Source organism: Scyliorhinus torazame, chromosome 11 (assembly GCF_047496885.1).
Source record: "Scyliorhinus torazame isolate Kashiwa2021f chromosome 11, sScyTor2.1, whole genome shotgun sequence".
Taxonomy (NCBI): Eukaryota; Metazoa; Chordata; class Chondrichthyes; order Carcharhiniformes; family Scyliorhinidae; genus Scyliorhinus; species Scyliorhinus torazame.
The window spans coordinates 145,378,675-145,398,067 of NC_092717.1; the positions used below are offsets into that span (position 1 = coordinate 145,378,675).

The 19,393-nt window shown below is 42.3% G+C and overlaps 1 protein-coding gene across 6 annotated transcripts in view; it reads right to left on the reverse strand.

Annotated features, from left to right (window-relative positions):
- Positions 1 to 19,393, reverse strand: part of efr3a (EFR3 homolog A (S. cerevisiae)) — a 235,163-nt gene that overhangs the window by 80,852 nt on the left and 134,918 nt on the right. For all 6 annotated transcript variants that reach the window (XM_072467858.1, XM_072467857.1, XM_072467854.1 and 3 more), the window contains 2 exons: positions 10,438 to 10,552; positions 2,119 to 2,170 (listed from right to left, as the gene is read on the reverse strand). In XM_072467858.1, the coding sequence (XP_072323959.1) occupies positions 2,119 to 2,170; positions 10,438 to 10,552 (167 nt within the window). The remainder of the gene's footprint in view (positions 1 to 2,118; positions 2,171 to 10,437; positions 10,553 to 19,393) is intronic.

Here is a 19,393-nt window from a genome sequence, read left to right on the forward strand (position 1 = left end):
GGAATTAACAATATAAATAGGAAAGTAGTGTATGCCATGCAAGTTAATTTTCAAATGCCATTTAAGACAGGATATAGAAGGTCGGTTATAAAATTAAGGCATGTCCTATTTAAAGGGAATTTGGCAGCATAAATAGGAAAATAAAGGACAAGAAAAAAATAGTGATTAATGGATGCTTCGCAACTGCAGGGATATAAACTTTGGTGTTCCCCCAGCAGTGCATACGTGTGAAGAACACTTATAAGGGGATGTTGGAGGAAGGCTAAGAACATGGGCCAAGATTCTCCCACAATTGGTGGAACGACCCGACGCCGGCGCTAAGTGCGGCGCGAACCACTCCGGCGTCGGGCCGCCCGGAAGCTGCAGAATCCTCCCCACTTCCGGGGGCTAGGCTGGCACCTGCGGGGTTGGCACCACACCAACTGGCGCCGAAGGGCCGGCGCGAATTGACGCATGTGCAGAACTGCTGCCGTGTTTCCTGCGCATGTGCAGGGGGTTTCTTCTCAGCGCTGGCCATGGCGGAGCCTTACAGAGGATGGCGCAGAGGGAAAGAGTGGCCCCACGGCACAGACCCGCCCGCAGATCGGTGGGCCCCCGATCACGGGCCAGGCCACCGTGGGTACCCCGGATCCCCCCGCGCCCCCCCCCCCCTTTCCAGGACTCCGCTAGCCGCCCTCCAAGCCAGGTCCTGCCGGGATGGACCATGTCCATTTTACGCCGGCGGGACTGGATGAAAACGGGCGACCGCTCGGCCCATCGGGGTCCCTGCCAACGGCCGCCGACCGGTGCGGCGCGATTCCCGCCCCCGCCCAAAAACTGGTGCCGGAGAATTCGGCAGCCGGTGTCGGAACGGCCGGGCGGGATTCACATCGCCCCCTGGCGATTCTCTGACCCGGCGGGTGGTCGAAGAATCCTGCCCAAATTTGTGCATTGAATATTAACACTTCAAAAGGGATAGATGCGCAGTCCAGCTTGGAGAATTTAGATGCATATCTTTAAAGATATAGAAAATTGCACTTCTGAGGCCTAGCTGCTGGGTAGCATTAAGCAAACTGCAGGCTGAGACTAGTGTAGGCAGGTTGTGAATACAATAATCAAGCTTGGGAAAGGGTTCCAAAGGCTGCTAAAGCCTTAAAGAGAAAGCTGCAGACTGGGCCAAGAAAAATGAAGAATGACACAAACAGGCAGTGAGAGGATGAAGCTGATTAAGAATTGGCAGGGGTGAGTTAAATACAGCTTGGGAACCAATAAGAAGTTTCAAAAAGAGGTGCTTTTAAACTTAAATTCCCGGCTTTCAACTGCCAGAAGACAAAATTATTTTAGTGTCCCTCATGTATAAAGGAGAAACAAAATAGCGACTGATGGGAGAAATAGTTAAGAAATTTGTTGCAGAGGCATCTATGCCCATGGTAAGCAAATACTTCCAATAGTACACATCAATTTACAACAGGAAAAAGTCAATAACAAAGTACAACCAGAAATCACCGGAACCAGAAAGATGATTTGTGGACAGACTCGACACAAGAGTTTGAAGAAAATATTCAGAGTTATGAATCAATAACACAATTGCATACACACTTATCTTACAAACTTACATTGCTAGTAGGTTTCTTCCTGATGTGCCCATTAACATATTGAAACCCTGCCGTGACATTAAGCATTTCAAGATATATGCAGAAAAATGTACATTACAACTGTATTCTGAAATATACTCTTCGAATGACTCATTTTTGCCAAAATTGTATGAACTTTAAAGATAATTAAATGCTATAGTTACTGCTGCACAAAATGGTCACGAATAGAACATTTCTGTTAAGTTCTATAAATGAAGCAGAATTGAGAAGTGTACCAAAAAAGTCAGTCTCCAAAAGAAATGAAAGAATCTTCGAAAAAGTATTACTCCTTGGACAGTTAAAGCAATATCTATGATTACGGTGTAGGTTAATCTGTTCTAGGATTAAGAATTGAAATTATATCAAGCACAGAACCAAAAATGGGCTCTTGTATGGGTTACTGATTGGAATTATTTCGCCAACAATTAATGTTCCAAGTTAGTTGAACAGTCAACATGAAAATAATTTTTGAACTTTTGGTTAGAGTTTCATATTTAATTCTTACCATAAGTAGGGATCTCAGAAGCATGATTTGGATGGTTCTTATTCCCCGCTCTCTGTAAAGGATATAAGGGTTTAACATCTTGTGACAAGTAATTTATTTTGCATGCTAATATAATTGCATGTTAATAATATGGCTGAGTATTTGTAAAAGATCAGCAAAGATTGCTTTAAAGTGATCACAGTCTGCATTAAATGTAGAGAGCTTGGACTAATGACAGCTCAAAAACTAAATTTTAAGAAGCAAATTAAATGACAATATTTGCCATCTGGAATAGTGTAACCTTTAAAAGCACAATTTAAAAATATTTTGTGATTTAAAAAAGCTCATGACAAGCAAATGTGACATGAGGCATCTGCATTGCATTTCATTTAGTCAATAAAGTACTTGCATTTTAAGCCATTTGTTCCACAATCTGAGTTCTTCGGTAACTCTAATCTTAATAGTTTTACATACCATTTCAGGATTACTTCTAGAACAAAGAACAATACAGCACAGGAACAGGCCCTTCGGCCCTCCAAGCCTGTGCCGACCATGGTACCTGCTAAACTAAAACCGCATGCACTGACATAAGAACATAAGAACTAGGAGCAGGAGTAGGCCATCTGGCCCCTCGAGCTTGCTCCACCATTCAATGAGATCATGGCTGATCTTTTGTGGACTCAGCTCCACTTTCCGGCCTGAACACCATAACCCTTAATCCCTTTATTCTTCAAAAAACTATCTTTATCTTAAAAACATTTAATGAAGGAGCCTCTACTGCTTCACTGGGCAAGGAATTCCGTAGATTCACAACCCTTTGGGTGAAGAAGTTCCTCCTAAACTCAGTCCTAAATCTACTTCCCCTTATTTTGAGGCTATGCCCCCTAATTCTACTTTCATCCGCCAGTGGAAACAACCTGCCCGCATCTATCCTATCTATTCCCTTCATAATTTTATGTTTCTATAAGATCCCCCCTCATCCTTCTAAATTCCAATGAGTACAGTCCCAGTCTACTCAACCTCTCCTCGTAATCCCTTCAGCTCTGGGATTAACCTAGTGAATCTCCTCTGCATACCCTCCAGTGTCAGTACATCCTTTCTCAAGTAAGGAGACCAAAACTGAACACAATACTCCAGGTGTGGCCTCACTAACACCTTATACAATCGCAGCATAACCTCCCTAGTCTTAAACTCCATCCCTCTGGCAATGAAGGACAAAATTCCATTTGCCTTCTTAATCACCTGTCGCACCTGTAAACCAAATTTTTGCGACTCGTGCACTAGCACACCCAGGTCTCTCTGCACAGCAGCATGTTTTAATATTTTATTTAAATAATAATCCCTTTTGCTGTTATTCCTACCAAAATGGAAAGCCTCACATTTGTCAACATTGTATTCCACCTGCCAGATCCTAGCCCATTCACTTAGCCTATCCAATTCCCTCTGCAGACTTCTAGTATCCTCTGCACTTTTTGCTTTACCACTCATCTTAGTGCCGTCTGCAAACTTGGACACATTGCCCTTGGTCCCCAACTCCAAATCATCTATGTAAATTGTGAACAATTGTGGGCCCAACACTGATCCCGGAGGGACACCACTAGCTACTGATTGCCAACCAGAGAAACACCCATTAATTCCCACTCTTTGCTTTCTATTAATTAACCAATCCTCTATTCATGCTACTACTTTCCCCTTAATGCCATGCATCTTTATCTTATGCAGCAACCTTTTGTGTGGCAGCTTGTCAAAGGCTTTCTGGAAATCCAGATATATCACATCCATTGGCTCCCTGTTATCTACCGCACTGGCAATGTCCTCAAAAAATTCCACTAAATAGTTAGGCACGACCTGCCCTTTATGAACCCATGCAGCGTCTGCCCAATGGGACAATTTCCATCCAGATGCCTCGCTATTTCTTTCTTGATGATAGATTCCAGCATCTTCCCTACTACCGAAGTTAAGCTCACTGGCCTATAATTACCCACTTTCTGCCTACCTCCTTTTTTAAACAGTGGTGTCACGTTTGCGAATTTCCAATCCGCCGGGACCACACCAGCGTCTAGTGAATTTTGGTAAATTATCATAGTACATTTGCAATTTCCCTAGCGATCTCTTTTCGCACTCTGGGATGCATTCCATCAGGGCCAGGAGACTTGTTTACGTTTAGCCCCATTAGCTTGCCCATCACTACCTCCTTAGTTATAACAATCCTCTCAAGGTCCTCACCTGTCATAGCCTCATTTCTATCAGTCACTGGCATGTTATTTGTGTCTTCCACTGTGAAGACCGACCCAAAAAACCTGTTCAGTTCCTCAGCCATTTCCTCATCTCCCATTATTAAATCTCCCTTCTCATCCTCTGAAGGACCAATATTTGCTGCAGCCACTCTTTTTTGTTTTACATATTTGTAGAAACTTTTACTATCTGTTTTTATATTCTGAGCAAGTTTACTCTCAATCTATCTTACTCTTCTTTATAGCTTTTTTAGTAGCTTTCTGTTGCCTCCTAAAGATTTCCCAGTCCTCTAGTCGCCCACTAACCTTTGCTACTTTGTATGCGTTTTCCTTCAATTTGATACTCTCCCTTATTCCCCTAGATATCCACGGTCGATTTTCCCTCTTTCTACCGTCCTTCCTTTTTGTTGGTATAAACCTTTGCTGAGCACTGAAAAATCGCTTGGAAGGTTCTCCACTGTTCCTCAACTGTTTCACCATAAAGTTTTTGCTCCCAGTCTACCTTAGCTAGTTCCCATTGTAATCTCCTTTGTTTAAGCACAAAACACTAGTGTTTGATTTTACCTTCTCACCCTCCATCTGTATTTTAAATTCCAACATATTGCGATCGCTCCTTCCGAGAGGATCCCTAACTAGGAGATCCTGTTCCCTCGTAGGTTCCATTACATACTGTTCTAGGAAACTATCGCGGATACATTCTATAAACTCCTCCTCAAGGCTGCCTTGACCGACATGGTTAAACGAATCGACATGTAGATTAAAATCCCCCATGATAACTGCTGTACCATTTCTACATGCATCAGTTATTTCTTTGTTTATTGCCTGCCCCACCATAACGTTACTATTTGGTGGCCGATAGACTACTCCTATCAGTGACTTTTTTGCCTTACGGTTCCTGATTTCCACACAAATGGATTCAACCTTATCCTCCATAGCACCGATGTCATCCCTTACTATTGCCCGGATGTCATCCTTAAATAACAGAGCTACACCACCTCCCTTACCATCCACTCTGTCCTTCTGAATAGTTTGATACCCTCGGATATTTAACTCCCAGTCGTGACCATCCTTTAACCATGTTTCAGTAATGGCCACTAAATCATAGTCATTCACGATGATTTGCACCATCAACTCATTTACCTTATTCCAAATACTACGAGCATTCAGGTAAAGTACACTTATGTTGGCTTTTTTACCTCTGTTCTGAATCTTAACACCTCGATCAGTAACCTCTCCTAAGTTATTTTTCCTCTTAATCTTTCTCCTAATTTTCCTTGTCGTTGAACCCATATCTTCATGTAACAACCTGCCGCGTCGCTTACCATTAATGTTTTTACTTCCCGTTTTATTCCTTTTAGTATTCCTGGTCCTATTCACTGAGCTCCCCTCAGTCACTGTACCTTGTACTGTCGCCCTTTTTGATTTGTGACTATGGCTTCGCTGCCTTACACTTTCCCCCTTACTGCCTTTTGTTTCTGTCCCTGTCTTACTACCTTCCAACTTCCTGCATAGGTTCCCATCTGCCGGCCACATTAGTTTATACTCTCCCCAACAGCTCTAGCAAACACCCCCCCAGGACATTGGTTCCTGTCCTGCCCAGATGCAGACCGTCCGGTTTGTACTGGTCCCACCTCCTCCAGAACCGGTTCCAACGCCCCAGGAATTTGAAACCCTCCCTCTTGCACCATCTCTCGAGCCACGCATTCATCCTATCTATCCTGACATTCCAACTCTGACTAGCTCGTGGCACTGGTAGCAATCCTGAGATTACTACCTTGGAGGTCCTACTTTTTAGTTTAACTCCTAACTCCCTGAATTCAGCTTGTAGGACCTCGTCCCGTTTTTTACCTATATCGTTGGTGCCTATGTGCACCACGACAACTGGCTGTTCCCCCCCCCGCAGAATGTCCTGCATCCGCTCCGAGACATCCTTGACCCTTGCACCAGGGAGGCAACATACCATCCTGGAGTCTCGATTGCGTCCACAGAACCGCCTGTCTGTTCCCCTTATGATTGAGTCCCCTATCACTATAGCCCTGCCATTCTTCTTCCTGCCCAGCTGCGCAGCAGAGCCAGCCACGGTGCCATGAACCTGGCTGCTGCTGCCTTCCCCTGGTGAGCCATCTCCCTCAACAGTATCAAAAGCGGTATATCTGTTTTGCAGGGAGATGACCACAGGGGACACATGCACTGCCTTCCTACTCTTGCTCTGCCTTTTGGTCACCCATTTTCTATCTCCCTCAGTACCTTTCACCTGCGGTGTGACCAACTCGCTAAACGTGCTATCCACGACGTCCTCAGCATCGTGGATGCTCCAAAGTGAGTCCATCCGCAGCTCCAGAGCCGTCCGGCGGTCTAACAGGAGCTGCAACTGGACACATTTCTTGCACGTGAAGGTGCCAGGGTCAGTGGACGTGTCCCTGAGCTCCCACATCGCACACGAGGAGCATGACACGGGTCTGAGGTCTCCTGCCATCTTTTAAACCTTCGGTTAACTTCAACAATTACAATTCCCCCCCAAAAAAAATAAATAAATAAATATACAACGAAGAAAAAAATAATAAATATACCAATGAAAAGAAAAAGAAAACAGAAACACTACTTACCAGACACTTACCTCCTTCCCACCCAGCTTCAATTCCCACCTAGATTCAAATTCCCAAACTCACTCTTGGTTCTGTCTCACTCTGGCTATGTCTTCTCTGGCTCACTGGGAGAACTCACTGGGAGTGAGTTATAAGTTGCTCTTTTTAAATTAGCCTGAGTTGACTCCCCTCCCCCACCTGCTTTTAGATCAAGGTGGATTTAAAGTGACTGACACTTAACTGCCAACCAGTTATGTGAGTGGGTGGGACAGCCCTTGTTAACCTACACTGCACAATTCTACATTAATTTAAATTAATTTAAACTCCTGAAATTTAAATGGAGCTACCTTACTGATTTGATTCGATTCAATTCCCACCTAGATTCAAATTCCCAAACTCACTCTTTGCTGTCTCACTCTGGCTGTCTCTTCTCTGGCTCACTGGGAGAACTCAGAGTCCATATCCTTCCATTCCCACTCTATTCATACATTTATCTAGATGCCCCTGAAATGCCACTATCGTACCTGCTCCCACCACCTCCCCAGGCAGCGCATTCCATATATTTACCACCCTCTGTAAAAAGAAAAAACTTGCTTCGCACATCTGTTCTAAACTTGAAATGAAATGAAAATCGCTCGTCACAAGTAGGCTTCAAATGAAGTTACTGTGAAAAGCCCCTCCCCACGCACTTTAAACCTATATCCCCTAGTACTCGACTCTCTTACCCTACGAAAGAGCATCTGACTATCCAGGTCGCCTCTCAACCTGTCGTTCCAGTGAGAACAGACCGAGTTTATCTAACCTCTCCTCATAGCTAATGCCCTCCATACCAGGCAACATCCTAGTAAACCACTTCTGTACCCTCTCCAAAGCATCCACATCCTTCTGGTAGTGTGGCGACCAGAATTGTACACAATATTCCAAAATGAGGTCTAAGGTTCTGTGCAGCTGCAACATGATTTGCCAATTTTTATATTCAATGCCCCGACCGATGAAGGCCAGCATGCCGTATGTCTTCTTGACCACCTTATCCACATGAGTTACCACTTTCAGTGATCGGTGGACATGCACGCCCAGATCTCTCTGCCTGTCAATACTTGCAAGAGTTCTACCATTTACTGTGTAATTCCTACATGCATTGGACTTTCTGAAGTGCATTACCTCACACTTGCCCAGATTAAAATCCATCTGCCATTTCTCCGCCCAAGACTCCAGCCAGTGTATATCTTGTTGTATCCTCTGACAATCCTCTTCACTATCCACAACTCAACCAATTTTTGTGTCGTCTGCGAACTTACTAATCAGACCAGCTACATTTTCTTCCAAATCATTTATATACACTACGAACAACAAAAGTCCCAGAACTGATCCCTGTGGAACGCCGATAGTCTACTGCTACCCTCCGTCTTCTGCGCCCAAGCCAGTATCCAACTTGCCAGCTCTCCTCTGATCTCAACTTCATCCTAGCAGTTATATCCTCCCATAAAGGCAATGCATTTGCATGTTTTCTTTCAGTCTCCTTTGAAGAATTAAGTTTTATATTTTGTTACGATCCCAGATGATGTTACTACTGGACAGTCAAGTCCCAGGATGGAATCCTGGCTCGATAGATCGTAACATTTATGTTTTGTTTAGAGATGTGGATGAAAAGTCGCAGGACGACTCATTAACTTTTAAATAAACTAATAAAACCTTCATTAAACAATATTAACTATAATACACCACACCTTCGGCCCACCAATACCTTTAGAGGTACACAGATTTCAAAGAATAACCAAAGTCACAAAATAGATCTTATACTCTGATGTCCTCAGCAAGTACACAGTCAATGTAAACCAATTGGCAAACTTGTCAGACACCACATTGAAACCAAGTGACAGATACCACCCAAAACAACTTCAGTGGACTTCACATCAAATCCCCCTCCCAGATGCTCGTCACACTCTGAGCCAACTGGTCTGACTGGAACTCAGACTTCTACACAAGTGCTTCCAAACGCCACTCTCAAATAATATATTTGGAATCTTTCCCCAAACAAAGTTTTCTCGAGGATGCCTTCACCAAGGATCTACCTCCAGGATTCCTAGCTCTCATTTCAGGATTTCTCTGCCTTGGATTGCCATGGGCATTCAAGTTCCCACGCAATCTCTCAGATACACAGCCATGCCAACAGAACATTACTGTTTCACAGGCTGTATTAGGATGTCACTAAACTTTTGATTAATTTGGATGTCTTGCTTCTCACCCAGATGGCTTTAAATATGGTTCTTGGAAAGGTCTCTAACTCAGAACTTTTTCTCTGCTTTGTCCTTTAACTTCACCGAAAAGGATCTTGTTCAATTTATTTTCTTTGTTCCTTTAACTTAACAGTCTTACGGAGACATACTTGTGTCACAACTCCCTGGTTTCTGGACTTTCCTTTGTCCTTTACATGAGTGCTGCATTGACCATCCCTCCAGAGTGTGGCAACTCTCATGGAGAGTCTGCTCCAGGAACAGACTCAGGAGTTCCAGCTTGCACTTGTAATCCAGCACATGGGCTATGATCTTAAGGGGTTACCGCTCGTGTGATGGATGAATGAGGCAGAGTCTCTTCCCGCACGGTTCAATTCCCAAACCAGCCTCCCCGAACAGGCGCCGGAATGTGGCAACTAGGGGTTTTTCACAGTAACTTCATTTGAAGCCTACTTGTGACAATAAGTGATTTCATTTAATCTTAAATGTGAATATATCATTTCCAATCTCACTGTATGATGCCATGCCCACCTGATATGTCCCCCTGGCAAATACTAAAGCTAAATAACTATTTGATTTTTCTGTCATTTTGTTATCATCATCTATGATTTTATAACTGTCCACTCCTAATGTCTTTCTGATTTTTCAAAATATTTATGCACCTATAGTATGTTTTACTATTTTGTGTTATGCTGCTTAATTGAATTTCATAGTTCCTCTAACTATCCAATACTTTTTGTCTCTTCATACACTCACTTGTCTTACACAAAGTACATGGGAACCAGGAATAAGTAGGTAACTTTTGTTGCCCTAAAATAGCTGCTGTTCGAAAACATTTTTGGACAAAGGTGAATCAAACTATTGCCTTGTATTAAATTTTTTTTAAAGTTTGCAAGATGAGATCAGTGCTGGGAATTGGATCACTCTTCCGTTTTGGGGGAAGAGATGATGTAGTTCCAACACCAAGCACTACCAGGTCATGTACTCCTGATAACGGAACAATTACAAGGCTCCTGCTGCTGCTCTGATGTGCCTAAACTTCAATCTGTGGAGTCCTCCTGAATATTTTGCCATTTCCCAAATCGGCTAAATCAGCCAATCTTGCTTCTATGAGCATGATTGACAGCTAATGCCCAATTATGAGCATCTTAGCACCTGTTGACATTGGACTAAAATACAAAGTCACATGAGGCATACAAAAAACATTTAAAAGAAATATTTACCTATGTATTAATAATATATTTGAATTTTGCACTAATTCCTTCTGGTACAGAAATTGATACCTACCCAGAGTGGCTGGAGTCCAGTGCATGTGATCCAGCATCAAAAGTGGGCACCTTCCCCATAATAAACATAATGATTTCTGATCTTTGATAATCTGGAAGACTACTCCCAAAAAAGCCTAAAACAAAACAATTTACACAAAATTCAACTAGTTTCACATTCAATAATGTACAATGATGAATTCAGATAAGAGGCTGCAAATTTATGCCCCATTCAAATGAAAGTTTAGACAATGCAAAAAAAAAAAAGGTTATTTTAGTTATCATTTTTTAGAAGTCAAAGTACCTTTAATTCAAAGGGTGGTGAGATAGTAGCAGTGATGGTCAGCATTAAATGCTTTAGTTTTGGGACTGTACTGTACCTCATTCCAAATATAAAATGATTGGGACTGAAGTTTGGGGGTACAATATCTCATTTGCAACTGGCACAAAAATTGAGGATATGGTTAACTGTGAATCGGACTAATGTAGTTAACTGTTAATAGGACTAATCATCTTCAGAAGGATAGACAGATTAATATATAGGGGTCAGGCACTTTGACAGCACCTTGCTTCCCGTGACCTTTATTGGCAAGGCGAAGAGAAGAACACCATCATTTCCAATATCCACTCAAAGGCATATGATCCTGATTTACATATACGCCACCATTCCTTCGTCCTCGATGGGCCAATATTCTTATACAATTCGGGAAATCCTATCTAGCACATTATCAGCACTTTGTCTCATAAAAGTCACCCAAAAGAATAATAAAAGCAAACTACTGAGGGGGGGGGGGGGGGGGATGGGGACAGCAGGGTATCCAGATTTTCATGTTAAAAACCTGTTGATAGCTGATTGGGCTTTGTTGAGATTGGTTATCCAGCCTCTTGAGTTTCCAGGTCAATCAGGAAGGGCGAGTGGGATGACACATTCTTTCTGTCAAAGTGACAATTTAGCATTAAAGGGACAATGACATTAGTTAGAATAGTTTATCAGCGCTTGGATTTGTGTTTGCCCTTCAAAATAGGGCTGGAGCTGGAAGAGAAGCATTAACTTACTGCCGAATTCTTGCCTGTTCCAATTTTGAGGCAGACCATGATCTGAGCAGCCAGACAGTCTAGTACAAATAGGAGGGAGTGAGAGTGATTTGCCTCTACTCATCAAGAGATCTGTATTCCTCTATCTGTCTGCTTTCTTGGTGTTTGCATCTGTGTCCTTGCTTTCAAGCTCATCTGCTTTTAGACCATAGAATTTAGTGGAGAAGGAGGCCATTCAGGCCATCAAGTCTGCACCGGCCCTTGGAAAGAGCACCCTATTTAACCCCACACTTCCACTCTATCCCTGTATCCCAGTAATCCCACCCACCCTTTTTTGGACAGCAAGGGCAATTTACCATGGCCAATCCACCTAACCTTCACATCTTTGGACTGTGGGAGGAAACCGGAGCACCCAGAGGTAATCCATGCAGACACGGGGAGGACATGCAGACTCCGCACAGACAGTGACACAGCCGAGAATCGAACCTGGAGCTGTGAAGCAACTGTGCTAACCACTGTGCTACCATGCTGCCCCGGTAGCTCTACTTTGTGTCTGCAGATCTTCTCTATGACAGGCAGTCACATGGAAACAGCACCAACAGATCGGAAGTTAATAAAGAAGCCAAGGTAAGGGCTACCAGGTCTCCTGGACCAGAATTTTGTATTATCCAAGGGAATTACAATTGATTTATTTACAATTGATTCAAAGCCTTACAAGTCCTTTACAAACATTCTTAAAATAATTAGGGATTACACAGACCTTTTAAAGAAATGACAAAATTTCCTGAAGAAAATTCATATGGACTGTTTCTCTCTCCACAGATACAGTCAGACCTGCTGAATTTTTCCAGCATTTTATTTTTACTTCAGATGTCCAGCATCCACAGGATTTTGCTTTTATATACAACTTTTTCTGACTGTAATCATTCATGAACACTGGAGTCATTTAATCTCACTTGCCCTCTGCCCTATCACAGACTTTGCTTTTGTCCCTTTCCCGACCTACACTCGCTATAAACCATAAAATCCCTACAGTGCAGAAGGTCATAGGCCCATCAAGTCTGCACTGACCCTCCAAAAGAGCACCCTCCCTAGCCCACTCTCCTGCCCTATCACCGTAACCCCACCGAACCTGTACATCTTTGGACACAAGGGGCAATTTATCATGGCCAATCCACCTAACCTGCACATCTTTTGACTGTGGGAGGAAACCAGAGCACCTGGAGGAAACTCACACAGACATGAGGATGTGCAAATGCCACACAGACACTCAAAAGTCGGAATCGAATCCGGGTCCCTGGCACTGTGAGGCAGCAGTGCTAACCACTGTGCCACCCCTATTGCATTTCTAACTTGCCAGCTGAGGAAATGTCCCACATCTGAAATGTTAACTCTATTTTGCTCTTCACAGATACTGCCTGGCCTGCTGAATATTCCCATTGTTTTGCAGTATTACATTCTTGAATCATTTTAAACATTAACGAAAACTGTTCCAGTACAACTACAACACTGGCATCGACTGGCATTTACAGGCAGCACGGTAGCAGTGGTTAGCACAGTTGCTTCACAGCTCCAGGGTCGCAGGTCCAATTCCCCGCTTGGATCACTGCCTTTGCGGAGTCTGCACGCATTCTCCGTATCTGCATGGGTTTCCTCCCACAGCCCAAAGATGTTCAGGTTATGTGGATTGGCCATGCTAAATTGCCCTTAGTGTCCAAAAAAAAAGGTTGGGTGGGGTTATGGGTACAGGGTGGAGGGTGCTCTTTCCAAAGGTTGATGAAGACTCAACGGGCCGAATGGCCTCCTTCTGCACTGTAAATTCTATGATTTTATGACCCTGAAATGTGAAAAATCATCCTTTACACAAGTGACAGGACAAATCCAACCTAGCCAATTACCACCCTATCAATCTACTCTCTATCATCAGTAAAGTGAAGGAAGAGATCATCAACAGTGCTATCAAGCGGTACTTACTTAGCATTAACCGGGTAAGTTGGGCTGCGCCAGGGTCACTCAGATCTAAACTTACCGAGGATCCTTAAACAGCACCTTCCAAACCCAAGACCGCAACCATCTAGAAGGACAAGGGCAGCAGATACATGGGAACACAACCACCTGCAAGTTCCCTCCAAGTCACTCACCATCCTGACTAGGGAAATATATCACCACTCATTTACCATCGATGGGTCAAAATCCTGGAACTCCTTCCCTAATAGCAGAGTGTTCAGCAGTCAAAGAAAGCAGCTCACCACCATGCTCTCACTGTTGCACAGATGAGTAAGAATGTGTAAATGTGCATCTTCTGGAAGTGCTCATCAGCCTGTGTGACAAGGAAACATCTTCCCCTCTCAACTTTCCACTCTCCCTTTAAATAGAGCTTTTTTTTAAATATAGTGTCATGTAAGAGTACCTTTACGAAATGGGTGTTTGCTACTGCAGTGATGTCAGAGAGTGGGTGGAGCTGGGCAGTTTCAGCTTTTTACTTTTGTTTTAGGCTGTTTGTTACAGGGTGTGTTTTAGTTTTGTTTTCAGTGTGGGAGCTGAAGCCAGAGAGAGCAGCTGATTTGTTGATCTCTCTGCCATGAAAAGACTATCTCTTGATCATTTGGTGAATTCAGAATTATCAATGTTTTCAGTCGTGACTTTAACCTGATGTGCTTCTGTTAAAAGGTGTTTCTTTTTGTAAGTCTTCTGGATGTTAAAAGGACAGCGTAAGCATTACTTAGTGTTGTGTTCTTTGGGGGTTGGATTTGAATTAATGGTTGCTAAGATGTTCGCTGTATGTTTTAAAAAGGTTAACTTGAGTTCATAGAACAAACATTGTTTTGCTTTTAAAACATACGCTGTACCACACCTATAGAGTGGGCCGTGTGCTCCACATACCACAATCTATTAAAAGTTGTGTGTCAGGTGAACTCCACGATACACTTTGGGGTTCTCTAAACCCTGGCCCATAACAAATTGGGGGCTCGAGGGGGATAAAAGTCTATCTATTGGATTGGCTTGGTGAACTTAAAGACAGTGAGGGGTGAGCATATTGTGGTTGCGCATCAGGTGTGGTATTCTAGTTTAAGTGGGGAGTGTGTTGTGGACAATGGCTCTTTCAGAGGCTCTCAAGTTTCTGGGGGTGGAGACGGTCACATGCAGTACCTTACGGACAGAGACTAAAAGCAAACTGTTAGATTTGGCAAAAACATTGCAGTTAACATTACCTGACAAAATGCGAAAAGGTGAGGTAATTATGGTGGTGGCTAAGCATTTAAAGTTGCCTCAGATACAGTTTGATTCATTGGAAATGGCAAAAATTCAGTTACAAATGAAACATGAGAAAGAATTAAAGCAGCTTGAATACGAAAGAGAGGAAAAGGAAGGAGAGAAAGAGGAAAAAGAAAAGGAGCGAGAAGAAAGGAGAATAGAATAGCCCTAGCAGAACAAAAAGAAAGAGAAAGGGAGATACAGATCAGGGAAAAAGATAGAGAGAGAGTTTGAACTTCAGAAAATGGCCATGAAACATGACAGTCAGTTAAAATTGGCAAACGTAAAGGGAAACGCACAGTTGGATGATAGTGACGAGGATAGTGAGGAAGAATGTCAAAGTAGAAGGCTTGGTGGGGATCTATTTAAATATGTCCAAGCATTGCCAAGGTTTGATGAGAAGGAGGTAGAAGCCGGATTCATTTCATTTGAGAAGGTAGCTAAACAAATGAAATGGCCACAGGGCATGTGGATATTACTGATTCAAACAAAGCTGGTAGGTAGGGCAAGTGAAGTGTTTGCATCACTACCAGAGGAGGTATCTGAGACGTATGAGGAGGTGAAACAATCCATCTTGGGTGCATATGAACGAGTGCCTGAAGCCTACAGACAAAGGTTTAAAAATTTAAGGAAAGAATTTGGTCAAACATGCATGGAGTTTGAAAGGACCAAACAGAGTAATTTTGACAGGTGGATAAGGGCTTTGATAATAGACCAAACGTATGAAGCTCTCAGAGAAATTATGCTTTTGGAGGAGTTTAAAAATTCAACTCTTGATGTAGTGAGAACTCATGTGGAAGAACAGATGGTTAAAACTGCGAGGTTAGTAGCAGAAATGGCAGATGATTATGAATTAGTTCATAAATCAAAGCTTGGTTTCCGACATCAGTTTCAGCCTGTGAGGGATGGAAACTGGGGACATGAGAAATACTCAAGTGGTAAAGGTAAATGTGATCTGATGGGAGATAATAAGGAGAGTGTACCTCAGATTAAAAAAGAAATCCAGGAGGGTGGAAGAGACATGAAAAGTTTCAAATGTTTTCACTGTAATAAACTAGGCCATGTAAAGTCAGTGTTGGTAGTTGAAGAAAAGCACTGGGAAGGCTGATGTGGCAAAACAGGATAAGACAGTGGGGTTTGTTAAAGTGGTAAAGGAAAGCCCAAGTGAAGCGAAGGAGGTGCAAAAGATTGTACAGCCTGATCAAGAGGTGATTGAGAAGGTGCCAGATCTCTTTAAAGAATTTACTTGTGTGGGTAAAGTTTACTCGTGTATCAGGAGGAGCAGGTAAAGAAGTCACAATTTTAAGAGATACGGGAGCTAGTCAATCTTTAATGGTAAGAGATGAGGAGTTATGTAGTTTGGGAAGAATGTTGCCAGAAAAGGTGGCATTCAGGGTGAGAGGAATAGTGTTCAATTATATAAGGTAAGGTTGGAAAGTCCAGTGAAGAGTGGTGAAGTGGTAGTAGGAGTAATAGAGAAACTATCTTGTCCAGGAATAGAGTTTATCTTGGGTAATGATATAGCTGGATCGCAGGTGGGAGTGATGCCTACTGTGGTTGATAAGCCAGTGGAAAATCAGACAACTGAAGTGTTGAAGGACGAATATCCTGGGATTTTTCCAGATTCTGTAGTGATAAGGTCTCAAAGTCACAGGTTAAAACAAGAGGAGAAATCAAAGAGTGAAGATGACATTGAAGTGCAATTGTCAGAAACAATTTTTGATCAGATGGTTGAAAAAGAACAAGAGGTGGAGGATGATGCGGATATTTTTAGTTCAGGAAAATTGGCAAAGTTACAACAGAAAGATATAGAAATAAAACTGATGTAGCAGAAAGCATGCACGGAAGAGGAATCTGAGAGTGTACCAGAGTGTTATTACCGTAATAGTGATGTCTTGAGTAGAAAATGGAGACCTTTACATATGCAGGTGGCTGAAAAGTGGGCAGATGTTCATCAAGTAATATTGCCGGTAGGGTATAGAAAGGAGGCGTTGAGAGTTGCACATGAGGTACCAGTGGGAGGTCATTTGGGAATAAGGAAAACTCAAGCTAAAATCCAGAAACATTTTCATTGGCCTGGACTACATAAAGATATAGTTAAATTTTGTCAGTCATGTCACACATGTCAAGTGATAGGGAAACCTCAAGCAGTGATGAAACCAGCACCCTTAATACCCATTACAGCATTTGAAGAACCTTTTACACGGGGTCCTAATTGGTTGCGTAGGACTGCTTCCGAAAATGAAAAGTGTGAATCAATATCTTTTGACGATAATGGATGTGTCTACTATGTTTCCAGAGGCCATTCCAGTACGTAATATCACAGCTAAAAAGATTGTGGAGGAGTTACTTAAATTCTTTACTCGATATGGACTACCCACAGAAATACAATCGGATCAAGGATTAAATTTTACCTCAAAGTTATTTAAAGAAGCTATGGATAGCTTAGGAATAAAACAATTTAAATAAATTGCGTACCATCCAGAATCGCAGGGAGTGTTAGAAAGGTGGGATCAGACATTAAAGACAATGTTGAGGGCTTACTGTAAAGATTATCCAGAGGATTGGGATAAAGGAATTCCATTCGTACTGTTTGCAATTAGGGATGCACCTAATGAGTCAACAAAATTTAGTCCTTTTGAACTGATTTTTGGTCATGAGGTAAGAGGACCACTTAAATTGATTAAGGAAAAGATGGTGAGTGAGAAATCGGAAATTACACTATTGGATTATGTGTCAAATTTTAGGGAACAATTAAATAGAGCAGGTGAATTGGCTAGACAATATTTAAAAGTTGCACAAAATGTGATGAAACGGGTAGCGGACAAGAAACCCAAGTTCGTAGTTTTGCCAGTGGAGATAAAGTTTTAGTGGAGATAAAGTTTTAGTGTTGTTACCAGTGGTAGGTGAACCTTTAAAAGCTAGGTTTTGTGGACCTCATCAGATTTAAAGGAAATTAAGTGAGGTGAATTATGTGGTAAAAAGACCAGATAGAAGGAAGACTCACCGAGTATGTCATGTGGATATGCTTAAAAGGTACTTTGAAAGGGAAGGAGAGAAAAAGGAGGTTTTAATGATTCTAACTCAAATTGACGAACCAAATCCAGATGACTGTGAATTTGACATACCTCAAATTAAATTGGAAAACGAGGATGTTCTTAAAAATTGGGATAAATTGTTGAGTTACCTGTCAGAGGAAAATCAAACTGACCTGAAAGAGTTATTGATATCACATGGGCAAGTTTGTGGCGATAAATTGGGAAGTACAAAAATGGCTTACATGATGTAGATGTGGGAAATGCTGTTCCAATCAAACAACATCCATATAGACTTCACCCATTAAAATAGGCACAGGTTAACAAAGAGATTGAGTATGCTTAAAAATTACATAATTGTAGTGGGTTGCAGCCAATGGAACTCATCCATAGTTATGGTACCTAAACCAGTCGGTGCCCAATGGTTGTGTGTCGACTATAGAAAGGTTAATGCAGTTACAAGAACGGACTCTTATCCTATCCCACGTTTTGAGAATTGCATTGAGAAAGTGGGACAATCAACTTTTATTTCAAAACTGGATTTACTTAAAGGTTACTGGCAGGTACCTTTATCCGAAAGGGCGAAGGAGATTTCAGCTTTTATGACTCCAGATGGTATATACCAATTCAAAGTTCTGCCAGTTGGCATGAAAAACGCACCAGCCACATTTCAAAGGTTAACTAACAAGTCGTTTCGGAATTACCCAATTGTGCGGTATACATCGACGATCTGGTAATTTTCAGCCAGACATTGAAAGAACATTTAAAACATCTGATGGAGTTATTCGATCGACTTCAGGAGGCGGGTTTGGTGATAAACCTAGCCAAAAGTTAATTTGGAAAAGCCCAAGTCACTTTCCTTCGCCATACAATCGGACATGGTCGAATGGTCACATGGGATGTGAAACCAACAGTTATGGAGGAGTTTCCGATAGCCTCAATAAAAAGGGAAATAATGCGATTTCTTGGCATGAGTGGATTTGATCGAACATTTGTGCAAATGTTTTGTAGCGTGATTGCTCCACTAATGGACTTGCTGAAGAAACGTCGAAAATTTCAGTGGACAGCAGACTTTCAACAGGCATTTGACTGCCTGAAAGCTGTGATAAACAATGCTCATGTGTTGGAGAATTACAAAGAACTCTGCGATCAGACTGAACTAAAGTATCTGACTTTAAAGAGAAATGCCGAGGCTTGGAGCAATGGACAGATCATGCAGAGACCTTCTAGTTCAAAGAGACTGTCAATCAGGAAGGATTTCAGTTGGAGGAAGAACAAAAATGGACTATATTATTAGACCTGTTTGCATGTGTTGTTTTTTGAAACGAAAAAGTATATTTACTGTGTGCATTTCTTAAACGACAGTGAAAAGGTGAAAAATGAAACCATCTTGAAGGTTTTTTTTTCTTGGGGGGGGGGGGGGGGGAGGTGTCATGTGAGAGTACCTTTAAGAAATGGGTGTTTGCTACTGCAGTGATGTCAGAGAGTGGGTGGAGCTGGGCTGTCAGCTTTTTACTTTTGTTTTAGGCTGTTTGCTGCAGGGTGTTTTATAGTTTTGTTTTCAGTGTGGCAGCTGAAGCCAGACAGAGCAGCTGTACTGTTGGTCTCTCTGCCATGAAAAGACTATCTCTTGATCATTTGGTGAATTCAGAA